The sequence below is a fragment of the Monodelphis domestica genome, chromosome 3 (assembly GCF_027887165.1).
Source record: "Monodelphis domestica isolate mMonDom1 chromosome 3, mMonDom1.pri, whole genome shotgun sequence".
Taxonomy (NCBI): Eukaryota; Metazoa; Chordata; class Mammalia; order Didelphimorphia; family Didelphidae; genus Monodelphis; species Monodelphis domestica.
In genome coordinates this window covers 488,907,786-488,921,242 of record NC_077229.1, presented here as the reverse complement: position 1 = coordinate 488,921,242, position 13,457 = coordinate 488,907,786, and the positions used below count along the sequence as shown (strand labels likewise).

The window sequence follows — 13,457 nt, the reverse complement described above, 5'->3', positions numbered from 1 at the left end:
CAGAGCCTTCCTCCTTTCTTCATCTTCCTGTTTGGCTGGGGAAAAAAATATAATTATCCCATTGTTTACATGACTAAAGCTTACATGACTTATAAGATTTCAGGCATATTTCACCTTCACAGGCAGCAAAGCCACCTTACAAGAAAGAAAGGGATCTCTAATTGGAAAACTGGAGAATCAGCAAACTAGGAAACCAGGTAGAAAAAAAAGCAACTTTCTTGACAATCCTAAAATCATTCATACTGTGTGAACAATAGCCAACCTTCCTAGGAGGTTCTTATCAAAATTACAGTAGTGATGACTTAATTTTTTGGGATCCTCGTTGATTATTGTATATACATGAATGCATAAGAAAGCAAAAGGTTGGGACATCTGAGTGGCACATCAGATAGAGTGCTAGCCCTGGAATCAGGAGGTCCTATGTTCAAATCTGGTCTCAAACATTTCATAGCTATGTGACCCTGGTCAAGACACTTACCCCCAATTGCCTAGCCCTTGTCCTTCTGCCTTAGTGTTTAGTAACTAAGACAGAAAGTAACAGTTTAAAAATCTAGTTCTCCTTAAATTCAAAAAGTTAAAACATTAATTCATTTATTGAACCCTGGTGGTCTGTACCTTTTGAGTTCCGTTTAATATATAATACCTTGTTCTTGATACCATTTTCCTTATCACTGTCTCAAAATAAGTCATAACCATCAAGATCTCTATTGTACAGAAGACCCTCTAAAGGTCTGGGAAAGTTTAATTCATTCTAAATTCAACAAGAAGTAAGTTGGAGGAGAGCAGCTAGGTGGCTCAGTAGATTGAGAGCTAGGCCTAGAGACGGGAGGTACTAGATTCAAATATGGCCTCATACACTTCCTAGCTGTGTGACCTTGGGCGAGTCACTTAACCCCCATTGCCTAGCCCTTACTGCTCTTCTGTCTTAGAACCAATACATAATAGTTGTTGTTTTTTTAGGGTTTAAAAAAAAAAAGAAATTTGATCTTATACCACAAAAAAAGGCTTTTCCCCATAGAAACACATAGAAATCTGTATTCAAAGAGGTGATTATCACTCTGTCCTGGTGGAATATTTGTTGTGTTCAATTCTAGCTACAACCTTTTTTGGGGAACTTTTCAAGCTAGCAAGGTGGTGCTGGGGCTGGAGTCAGGAAGACCTGAGTTCAAATTTACCTTCAGACATTTACTAGCTATATAATGTGGGCAGGTTATTTAGCCTTTGTAGGTCTTAGTTTTCTCATCTGTAAAATGGGAGTAATAACAACACCTACCTCCCAGGTTTACCTTGAGGATCAAATGAAATAATAAAGTACTTAACACAATGCCTAGCGCGTAGTAAATGCTATATAAATGTCAGTTATTATTTTAAGAAGAATTTTGACAAATTAAAGTGTTTACAGAAGATATCAGCCAGAACAGTGAAGAGACTAGAAGCCATCTCATGTCATAATGAAATCAGTTGAAGAAACTGGAAGCGTCAATGGAAATATCTATCATTGCAGTCTTCAAATATTTGAAGGGTTGTCATATGGAAAAGGAATCAAACTTATGCTACCTGACCCTAGAGTACAGAATTGGAAACGATGGATGGGAACTAGCAATTTAAGCTCGATACAAGGACAAATTTATCAATAATGGATGAAAACTGACCAAAAGTAGAATGAGCGACCTCAGAAATTAGTTTGTTGGAGCAGTAGGTGGCTCAGTGGATAGAGTGCCAGGCCTGGACACAGAAGGTCTTAGGTTCAAAACTGGCCTCAGACACTTCCTAGCTGGGTGACCCTGGGCAAGTCACTTAATTCCCATTGTTTAGCCTTTATATTCTTCTGCCTTGGAACCAATAGTATAAATTCTAAGACAGACAATAAGAGTTTTTTAAACAACAACCAAAAAAAATTAGTTTCTCTTTACTGAAAGTCTTCAATAGGGACTAGATGACCACTTCTTAGAAAAGATGTAGAGGAGTCATCTAATCCCATATAGTGCCTGCATCTCTTAAGTTCCTTCCAATCCAGGAAATTCATATCTATAGTATAGCAAGACCTCATTTATCAGGCAATATTAAAGAATGGACTATTGTGTGGGGGGAGGGTGTGTGGGGGGTGTAAACCTTTATATTTTCTTAAAACATCAAAAGCAAATACTGAACCATTTTTATGGTAATATTTCTAAAATGAATTACACAGTTGCCTGCTTTAAACTTTTCTTAGTGACTCAAGGTTTTTATTAATATGAATTTTATTGTATCCTGATGTAATATAGTGATGCCTTCAGGAGTCCTGAGCATATATAGAGTTCTTTGCCCCTATACTAAATTGCCCCCAACTGCCATAATTTTTACAGGTCATATTCCTATTCTTTTAGTTTTTCCATCTTATCTCTTGAGTTACCATTTCATCCTTTTTATGTACCTGTTTATAATAGTCAGCTTCCCCCATCTTCACTGTTTCTAGAGGGCCATAAATTTGCAAATTACATACTCAGGCTTGCCAGATTAGTATTTATAAGTTTAAAAAAACAGCTCTGAGTAAGCACCCAGGGATCTTTTTTAAGTGAAGTGCCTTGATTTTGTGACACTGATTTTTATTTATCAGAGACCTAGTTTATCTTTCTGATTCTTTGGCTAATCCAGATAATTCAGGTTACCAAATAAGTTGTATATCAAAAGCCAGATTTGCACTCTATAAATGAAATTTTTGACTGTGTGTTTTTGGTTCATTTCTGCAGAGAATTGAAATAGTTGTCAGGTTCACTTTATTCAAAGTAAAATTTCATAGCTCTTAAATTTCATGTTGCTCAAGAAACTTTCTACTTTGATTAAAAAGAAAAGGCCACTTGGCTTCACACAAGGCAGTATGGAACACAAGAAGATTCCCTTTCTGCCTTGCAGTGACAACCACAGTGGTTGACAAGCTATAGATAAGCTATTTCAATATGGAGCACTCTTGGGCAATGTCTGGTAAGTATCATCCTTAAGATGGCATGATATAGATATTCAGAAACCTAACTAAACTTGAGACTCTATTGTATAAGGTAGTTAGAAGGATTTTATAGATAAAATTTTTCTCCAGAGGAAATTTATTTACTATGATATGACTGAAAATTAATGAAAAATCTGATCCCAAATGTCATTTTAAAGTTTCAAGGTAGAAGATCCTTCTTTTTAAAAACAAATATTTACCCAGGCCGAGAGATGGGAGATTTGGCCTCAGACACTTCCTAGCTATGTGACTTTAGGCAAGTCCCTTTGCTAAGCCCTTACAACTCTTCTGCCTTGGAACCAATTCACAGTAATGAATCTAAGACAGAAGGTGAGGATTTAAAAGAAATATTTAAAACATAATTCCATCATACTGTTATTGATAACTGTTTTCTCATAGACCGAATACGAAGAGCTTCTTCGATATGCTGTGGTGACACCAAAGAGTGATACAATTGCCTCAAGGCAATCTCATTCCAAGTTACTGGGGGGAACAGATGACAAGATATTGAATGCTGAAGAGCCACATGCTTCAGGTGAGAGAGAGAGAGAGAGCACCTTTAATGTAAAAAATTACTACATCATAGTATACATCTGTGGGAAAGAAGGAATTTAAGACCAAGCAAGATATAGAAAACATTGCAAAATGTAAAATGATTGACTTTAATTATATCAAATTTAAAAAAAAAAATTGTACAAACAAAATCAATGCAACAAACATTAGAAGGAAAGCAACAAACTGGGAGGACATTTTTATAACAAAACTCTCTGAGAAAGGTTTAATTTCCCAAATATATCAGGAACTAAGTCAAATTTACAAAAAATCAAGCCATTCCCCAATCGACAAATGGTCAAGGGACATGAATAGGCAGTTTTCACATGATGAAATCAAAACTATTAATAAGCACATGAAAAAGTAGTCTAAATCCCTCCTGATTAGAGAAATGCAAATTAAAACAACTCTGAAGTACCACCTCACACCTAGCAGATTGGTCAATATGACAGCAAAGGAAAGTGATAAATGTGGGAGGGGATGTGGTGAAATTGGAACACCAAGGCACTGCTGGTGGAGTTGTGAATTGACCCAACCATTCTGGAGGGCAATTTGGAATTATGTGCAAAGGGCTTTAAAATACTGCCTGCCCTTTGATCCAGCCATACTACTGCTTGGTTTGTATCCCAAAGAGATAATAAGGAAAAAAGACTTGTACAAGAATATTCATACCCATGCTCTTTGTGGTGACAAAAAAATTGGAAAATGAGGGGGTGTCCATCAATTGGGGAGTATCTGTTGGTGATGGAATATTCTTGTGCTGAAAGGAATTAAGAAATGGAGGAATTCCATGTGAATTGGAATGACCCCCAGGAACTGATGTAGAGCAAAAGGAGCAGAACCAGGAAAACATTATACACAGAGACTGATACACTGTGGTCCAATCGAATGTAATGGACTTTTCTATCAGCAGCAATGCAACGACCCAGGACAATCCAGAGGAACTTATGAGAAAGACCTGTGGAACCAGAAATGCATTAGAAAAATATATAAAATGTAAAAATTAAAATTAATCTCAATAATAAGGATATTATATTTTAGAAGATTTATTAATGATCATTAGAAATAAAGGAATAAAAGGGATATAAAATAAAGACCACGTGCCCATGGCTAATTAGCCCATTTAAAATCCCTGTTCTTACCACTGCCACCATGTTATTTGCAAGCCAAAGAGCCAGAGAGGAGGCCCACCCACTCAATCCCAGGAGATGTAGTTCTTTTTCAGGGTAACAGATTTTCAATTATACAGATCAACCATGTAGTGCGATAGGGATATGATTGGGGTTTTGATGTTAACCACTCTACTGCAAATATGAATAACATAGTAATATGTTTTGAACAATGACCTCAGAGGCCACCTAATCATAACCTTCTTATTTTACAGATCAGGAAATATAAGACCCAGAATGGTTATTGACTTCCCCAGGGTTTCCATAAGTAGTATCTTATATGAATCTGGGCCTTCCCAGTCCATTGCCTTATCCCTCACACTATACCACCTCTCAAAGATTTAACACAAAAAACTCTAATAATTACCTCTAATTCTATTAAAAAAAAAAGTTTTTTGGTTGTTTGATAGGTATGGCACTGAATAAGTAATATAAGTAGACTAGTAGAGTAAATAGTATAAGTAGGAAATTTGTAGAAATGCTGATGATTTGTGTGGGTTTATCTTGTATCCTACAACTCTGCTAAAGTTAATTATTTAATTTGGGTAGGATTGTCATTTTTATTATGTTAGCTCATCCTACCCCAGAGCAATTAATGTTTTTCCAGTTATTTAGATCTAGTTTCAATTGTGTGAAAAGTGTTTTGTAGTTGTGTTCACATAATTCCTGTGTTTGTCTTGGTAATAAATTCCTAAACATTTTCTATTGTCTAGAGTGATTTTAAATGAAGTTTCTCTTTCTAATTCCTGCTGCTGAATTTTTTTGGAAACATATAGAAATGCTGATGATTTATGTGGGTTTATCTTGTACCTTACAACTTTGCTAAAGTTGTTAATTATTTGCAATAGACTTTTAATTGATTTTCTTCTTTTACCTAGTCCGTTGCATTATTTTACAGAAGAAGAAAGTGAACCCTAGAGATTTAGTTACTAAGGTTCCACAAGTAATATGTGGAAAAAATAGGAATTTAAACTCAGTTTCTGTGACTCCCTATTTCTTACTCTTTCTGATGTAGTAGGCTGCCAACATAGAGCAAAGTGAATCTGGAAATAGCTGAGTGATCAGATCCAAAGAATACTCATCAATTGATTGAAGTTATCTTGGAAGAGTTAGTCTCTGGTAACATGCTCCCAGTCCCAGTCTTGGCCACATACTACTTAGAATTTTTATCAGAAACTTGAATGAAGGCTTAAATGATATACCATCAAATCCACAGATGAAACAAATCTTGGCAGGAAAGTTCATCATATAACAGATCTGAGATATAAAATTATTTCTACAAACTTCAACACAAAACCTGAATCCATTCTGCTTCATTTTGGATGTCTGCTGCTAGAAACTGGGTGAAAGGTGTAGAGGCTGATTTAGGCCTAATGTAAAGAAAAACAATTAGAGCTGGTTTAGAAGTATAGGGGTCTCTCTTGGTAGCAGTGAGTTTCCCTTTACTAGAAATCTTTAAAAAGAGACTAGATAGGGGACAACTAGGTGACTCAGTAATAAATAAATAAATAAATAAAAATGCGTGGCAGAAGATGAACTCTATGAGGTCCCTTCAGGCTATATATTTGTTATCTCATTTTATTTGAATTCCCAGTGAATGGCTCAATGATTATTAAGTGTTGATTACTTTCTTCCTTGATCCTGGGCTTAAAAACATCATGTGTTTTGCTTTTTGAGATGCATTGATATAAATTCTTTTTCTTTTCTTTTTTTTTTTTGGTTGCAACAAGTATTGTTTTATATTGTGAGCATTTTACTCAAGAGTGTCTAATGCTAGTTCCCATTTAATGTGATTGAGTTCCCTAAATGATTGTATTATTCAATTTCCCCTCTATTTCTAAGGAGTAAGAACCAATTATCATATTTTATATGATTAATAACTCAAATAGTGTGGATTCAAATACATCGTTCCACTTTAAGGGATTCATTATTCATACTATTAAAGACCTAACTGTATATGCATCACATTTGTTTTCCTTTACTTATCATCCTTCTTTGCTTATCATCTCCAAGAGAGTGGAATCTTATAATTTTGGAAAACATGTGGAAAATTGTTATTTCATGTAATTGGAAAAATAAACTTTGAATTAGAAAATAAATAAATAAAAAGTTATGTTTTTAGGAAAGGGCCCCACAGGAAGAGAACACAGAATTGAACCTGGAAGAAATAAAGAAATCAGTGGTAGTTCAAGTATTTCCAAAGAAGAAGGTATGATTATCTTAAAATAGTTGGATTTTTAATATTACATATTCTCTTCCTCCCCTACCCACATCCCATACATGCCACATACCCCCATAAGAAATTGTCTCATATTACAAAAAAAGAGCTAAGCAAGACAATGCAATAATATTGATACTGTTTACAACATTCTGTACCCATAGTTCCCCATCTCTTCTACCAAGAAGAGCAGTTTCATCATCAGTTACTTCTCATAAGATTGGACATTTCTTTAATCTGACTTTTGTGTGTTTCCTTTTTTGTGGAACATTATTATGGTTATTGTATATATTCTCCTAGTTCTGCTTACTTTATTATGTATCATTTCATATGATCTTCTAGGAATTTTTATCAAAAGTATACTTATGAGTAGTTTATACAACTACTTTTGGCTTTAGAATTACCACGGGTACTTAGTGGTAACATTTTAAAATGTCTGTTTCTAGCTTATCTAAATTATAGTTTTCATATTTCAAATATTATAAGGATACTAATTAGACTAGTAAGTGAAGTAGTGCCATATGACATCTTGATCTGCTTATGAAGTTGAAGAGGATAAATATTAAAACAATTTTGTGATAAAATTTGGTCATTGGAAAATGTTTGGGTTTTGTTTTGTTTTTTTTAACCCTTTCCTTCCATCTTAGAATCAATACTGTGCATTGGTTCCAAAGCAGAAGAGTGGTAAGGACTAGGCAATGGGGGATAAGTGACTGGCCCAGGGACACACAACTAGAAAGTGTCTGAGGCAAGATTTGAACCTGGGACCTTCCATCTCTGGACCTGGCTCTCAATCCACTGAACCACTTAGCTGCCCCCTAGAAACCTTTTTTAATTAACAAAAATCAGAAGCTAACGGAGCACTAAACTTGTATATTGGAATTATGGACTAAGAGTTAACTGCTATGTATCCTATAATAGCACTGAACTGAAGAGTCAGAAAGGGGAGAGAGTTGTAATGGTGACCTTACATACCATACAATCATACATGACCATACAGAACCATACAATCAGCCTTTAAAAGGAATTTACTAATCATCTAGTCCAAATTCCATCCAGTAGAGAAAATAATAATATTTTGAGAAATGACTGTGACTATTCAGCCTCTCTTTGAATATTTCTAGCGATAGGGAATGCTTTACTTCAGAAAATAGTTAATTTCATTGATTACCATCTCTGATCATCAGAGATTTCTTACAATGAGTTGAATGAAATATGCTTCCCCTAATTTCTATAGCCATACCTGAAAGATACTGTGGATTTGGTTCTAGGCTACCACAATAAAATGAATATCACAATAAAACAAGTCACGCAAATTTTGGGGTTTCCCAATATACATAAAAGTTATGTTTATGATAATACATGTAAAATTCAGATCAAATTGCTTAACATCTCCAAAAGGAAGGAGGGAGAAAATTTGGATCTTGTAATTTCAGAAAATGTTGAAAACTGTCATTACTTGTAACTGGGAAAATAAAATATCTTTGAATTTAAAAACAAATAAAAGTTATAATTATAGTATACTGTATTCTCTTAAGTGTACAACAGCATTATTTCTAAAACTACAATGTACATTAATTTAAAATGTTTTTGCCAAAAAAATGCTATCATCTGAGCCTTCAGCAAATCATAATCTTTTGCTGGTGACAGTCTTGCCTCTATTGCTGTTGATGGCTGTAGACTGATCAGGGTGGTGGTTGCTGAAAGTTGCGATGGCTGTAGGAATTTCTTAAAATAAGGCAGCATTGAAGTTTGCCACATCAGTTGACTATTCCTTTCACTTGAACACTTAAAGGCCATCATAGTGTTATTAATTGGCCTAATTTCAATATTGTTTTGTCTCAGAGATTGCAGTGGTTCTCAACCTCTCAATTTGTAGCAGTGAGAATACAGAATGCATATCAGGTATTTACATTCCGAATCATAACTGTAGCAAAATTACAGTTTTGAAGTAGCCACCAAAATAATTTTTTGGTTTGGGGTCACCGCAACATGATGAACTGTATTGCGGGGTCACGGCATTAGAAAGGTTGAGAACCACTGGATTAGGGAGACCCAAGAAGAGGGAAAGAGATAAAGAAAGGCTGGTCAGTGCAATAAAAGATAGAATTTATACATTATGTTTCACTGTCTTCTGTGGGCATGGTACATGGAGCCACAGAACAATTACAACAGTAACAAAGATCACTGATCACAGACCACCATAACAAATATAATAATAATGAAAAAATTTGAAATATTTCAAGAATTACCAAAATGTGACATGTGACAGACATGTGAGCACATGCTATTGGGAAAATGACACCAAAAACTTACTTAATGCAAGGTTGCCACAAGCTTTCAATTGGTTAGAAAATTTTTTCATTAAAAAAATCAATAAAATGAGAAATGCCTGAATTCCATTGTCCCAGTTCTGCCATATGGAGCAATACAAAACAAATTACCCTTTTCTTACCTTGCAATAGCCTTCCAAATATTTGAAGATAACTAGCATGGTTCTCCTTAGTTTCTTTTCCAAGCTAAACATTCCTAGGACCTTCAAGCCCTCATGATATAGGTTCCAGATTCCTTAACATTCTGGTCATTTTGTAAGGCAGCCTTTCTCAAGAGAAGAACAGTGGTGTTACACCTCTCTCCTGCCTCAGATTACTTTCTATTTATGTATCTTTGTTTGCCTGGCACAGATTCTTACAAAGATGATAAAATGTTGAATTGAGTTAGGAGAGTAAGAGTAGGTAGAATAAAGGTCAAGTGTATAATCTGGGAGTTGTCCTATATCCCAGAAGTATTTACAAAAGGATACATACCTGAGAAAGACCTCTCCAGTGTGGTTCTCTGATTATGCTCCACTTTTGTGAATGTTCTTCTTAGCATGTGGCAACCCAAATGCATGCGATATTCTAGGCACATTCTAGTATTCTAGAATACAAGAGGATTGTAGTTTCTAATGATCTAGAATACAAGAAGATGGTTGTTTCTCATGATCAGGACACTATACATTTAATGGGACAGATTAAGATTTATGCTGGCATTTTTTCACTATCACCCCTGCAGTGAACCCAAACTGTTCTCTAAAACAAAAGCCGATCTGATTTTTACTCTAATGTTATCCCAATGATGTTGAGTATTTTGTGTCTCGAAACACTCTATTCTTAAAAAAATCAAAATTGGGGGTAAGCCAAAGGACAGTGGAAAGATACATTGTAAACAAGTAAACTTCATCTTAGTTCTAGTTATAAACACTACACAAGAAATAGTATAATAAGTATCATCCAGGAAAGTGTATGATTGGAAAAGTATGCAGGCTACTCACATAGTTCCAAGTTTGAAATAACAGGTGTACTAGTACTGATGAAATGTGAAGACTTCAAAGAAGGAATACATTTGCTAGATGGTCTTTGAAGGTTCTTTTGAAGAATATGGCCCAGAATCATATAGTGTGAAAAACCATAGATCTGTTGCAAAGGAAAAAGCAGTCCAACTTAATTTTTCTTCTTTTCCTTTATTATGAAAATGTAGATACTGATATGATTTACTTCTCTTAATGATGCCAGTTAAGTTGACCAGATAAAGATATAAAATACCAACACTCAGTATTATAAATGATCGGGAAAAAAATGTGATTATTGGTACTCTCTTTTCTCCCTTTCCTACCTTCTGGTGTAATCACTGCAGAAAGGGACTACACAGAACTGATACATTTTTAATTTTTCATTCATAGGTTGTAGTGGTCAAAGACCTAAATCTCCTAAAAGCCCACCTACTGGCAATAAACTGTAACTGGTTGTTCTGAGATAATAATAGCAGACCTATTTTACCACTGGAATTGTATTTAAAATCTTTTCAAATTGATAGAAGCTGGAGCTTATGTCTTCCTAGGGTAGTCTTCAGGAACTCAAGGTCATCATCTTGTCACAGTAAAAATCAAAGTAGGACTTTGAGCGCATATTCCTCCACAGAAAATACAAAATTTAATTCCAATTAAAATTCTAACATAAAATTTAAAATATTTTCAAATAATCTTATTTTGGGGGCTTATTACTTATTAGGTGGTTCAATAGATAGATAGCCAGGCGTGTTGTAAGGAGGATCTGGGTTCAAATCCAACCTCAGATACTTCCTAGATGTGTGACCCTGGGCAAGTCACTTAACCCCAGTTGCCTAGCCAATACCAAATATTGGTTCTAAAACAGAAAGTAAGAGTTTTAAAAATATAAATATATTAGAAAAAAGACCTCAGTCATTTGTACTTTGCAATGATAGGATCATGAAAGTTCTGTTACAGTTTTTAGACTATCTCTAAACATTAACTTAGTCCTTAGCTTTCTAAATTGTATGGGTAAATTTAGGGTTGAGACTGAATATAAATTTAATTGGTTGCCAGGGATTTAATTCAAAATCCCAAATAAAATACTCAAGTCAGTTTGGAAATTTTATGGCTTAATTAATATAGAGGGAAGGAATTAAGAAGAAGAGAGAGGAAAAAGGGTATAGGATTTCTCCAGCCTAGCCTGAGCCAAGGGGAGTTCAGAGATCTTCCAGCCACGAGGCCTCCTCCGAGATGAGGGGCCTCATAGGAGGATGGCATTTTTAGAAAAACTAAAGGAGCAAAAAAAAAAAGAATCAGCCTAAACTCTGAGAGAACTCAGTGAAGATGCCTCACCTGAACTAGGCTACTAAGCTTCTCCCAGTATTGTATCAAGTATGCTTACCGCCAAACCCAGACAATAGCTGCAGCCACACTAAGATGCCAAGACTCCCAGCGCGCTGCCACCAGCCACAAGAGCCAGAGTCACCTTTCCACAAAAAAAGAACCAGAGAGAGGAAGTAACGCAAAATATATAGACCGTTTTTATATCACTTCCTGTGTCTCACATGTACCAATGGTAGCTTAGGACATCCCAGTTGTTTCTGATTTGTTATTTGTTAGCACATGTCTGTCATAGGCCATCCTTCTCAACACTTGATTCTTAAGTAGGAGTGTAGGCATTCCTGTTTTGTTAAACTAAGCAGGGTGGAGTAAATCTAAAACTCACAAAATGTAAATTCCTTGGCCAGTGGGCATGATTAAATCCTGGGAAAAACAGAATTTTATTGATTTTGATCTCACTTAAAAATTAAACCTGAATACTAAAGAAAGCAACAGCTGACACAGACTTTTCTTGAAGACTCAAAGATTTGATAGTTTGAATAAGAAATGCCAGTTTTAAAGAATTCTTTATTATTTACCAAGAAAGCTACCATGAAGATAAAGTAGGTTATGAACCAACATCTTTGGCAGAGGATAAAGAGGAGAAATCCTATCAAAGTAAATAAGACTCTAGCAGCCAAAACTAAGCCTAAATTTCACTAAGCATTGGTAAGGTAGAAAGAGGAAGTTGATAATTTTCATGATCTGCAAAAACAATTCTAATTATTATAATCAATACCAAAAAAGAAAAATGTTCTTGTATACTTTTAGTATGCCCATAATTAGCAGGGATAAAGAATGTATAATTTTTTCATCAGCAACTGACTTCCCAATGTAAGCCAATACTGAATTGGGGTATTTTAACATTGTTTGACTAATAAAGAATTTTCTATTTGTATTTGTAGTTCCTTCATTTTCACCATCAAAGAGACCCAGTCATCCAATCATGGACTTTTTCAGCTCACAGCATTTCAATGACACTTCCTCACCAGGAACTTCTAGTCCCAAGGAAAAAGAATGTTGTGAAAAAGTTGTGACTGAATCATTTATTACTGATGAAAACCTTCGAAAGATAGAAAGCATAATTGAACTCTGGTGTTCAGGTCTTAAGGTATGATATTTGTAAAAAAGTTGTAATTTATTTGTTGTTCACCATTCTGTTTTTCCATCCTGAATTCATGGTTATTTTGTTTCATGTTTCACCTTTCTAGATAGACTGAATAACTTCCTCAAATGGTTTCTAGACTGTCCCAATTTATTTTGCTGAATTCCAAAGTACCTAGAAGCTTTGTGACCTATTTGGGCACCCTACTGATTTTTTTTTAAGCACAGAACTACATTATTTTTTAACTTTGATCATAGCAGATCAAGGATTGCATTGAAGCCAGTCAAGCTCTGAAGCCTTATTCCAAAGGCACAGAGGTGAAACATGCCAATTTGAGGAAGGCATGTCATTCTTTTCATTGCAATATTTGCTTTTTGGGGCCTCTAGTGTAAAATAAATAAATAAATAATGGTGAGCTACACAAAATAGATAGAAAAACTGTTCAAAACTGTTCAAAAAATATTCAGATACTTTTGATAGAGGTAAGACCAGATTTTTCTTTGGTCTTCTCAGAGTTAAACAATCTATAAAAACCACAATAGATAGTTAATAATGTTTCCCAAGTTGGGAAAGAAAAACACTGAGCTCCTTCAGACAGAGAGGCAAAGATGTTACCTCTTCCAGCCCTGAGAGAGAGTCTCTGAGTGTGTGTCTGCCAACTGCCAGAGAGAGTAATTGACACAGAAAAACAGTTATAACTGTCCACATCTGAAATCAACATGTCCTCTCAGCTCTGCTTC

The 13,457-nt window shown here is 35.1% G+C and overlaps 1 protein-coding gene and 1 long non-coding RNA gene across 4 annotated transcripts in view; one reads left to right on the top strand and one right to left on the bottom strand.

The window, feature by feature from the left end:
• Positions 1–13,457, top strand: part of POC5 (POC5 centriolar protein) — a 71,383-nt gene that overhangs the window by 15,696 nt on the left and 42,230 nt on the right. Inside the window, exons 3-5 of one of the 3 annotated variants that reach the window (XM_007486560.3) lie at positions 3,383–3,518; positions 6,827–6,913; positions 12,518–12,723. In XM_007486560.3, the coding sequence (XP_007486622.2) occupies positions 3,383–3,518; positions 6,827–6,913; positions 12,518–12,723 (429 nt within the window). The remainder of the gene's footprint in view (positions 1–3,382; positions 3,519–6,826; positions 6,914–12,517; positions 12,724–13,457) is intronic. The other 2 variants (XM_007486563.3, XM_007486565.2) reach the window with 2 other exon arrangements.
• Positions 3,513–13,457, bottom strand: part of LOC103098133 (uncharacterized) — a 37,828-nt gene continuing 27,883 nt past the window's right edge. Inside the window, exons 2-4 of the long non-coding RNA XR_008917919.1 lie at positions 10,236–10,377; positions 9,730–9,874; positions 3,513–4,493 (exon numbers count right to left, since the gene is read on the bottom strand). This is a non-coding gene — a long non-coding RNA (uncharacterized LOC103098133). The remainder of the gene's footprint in view (positions 4,494–9,729; positions 9,875–10,235; positions 10,378–13,457) is intronic.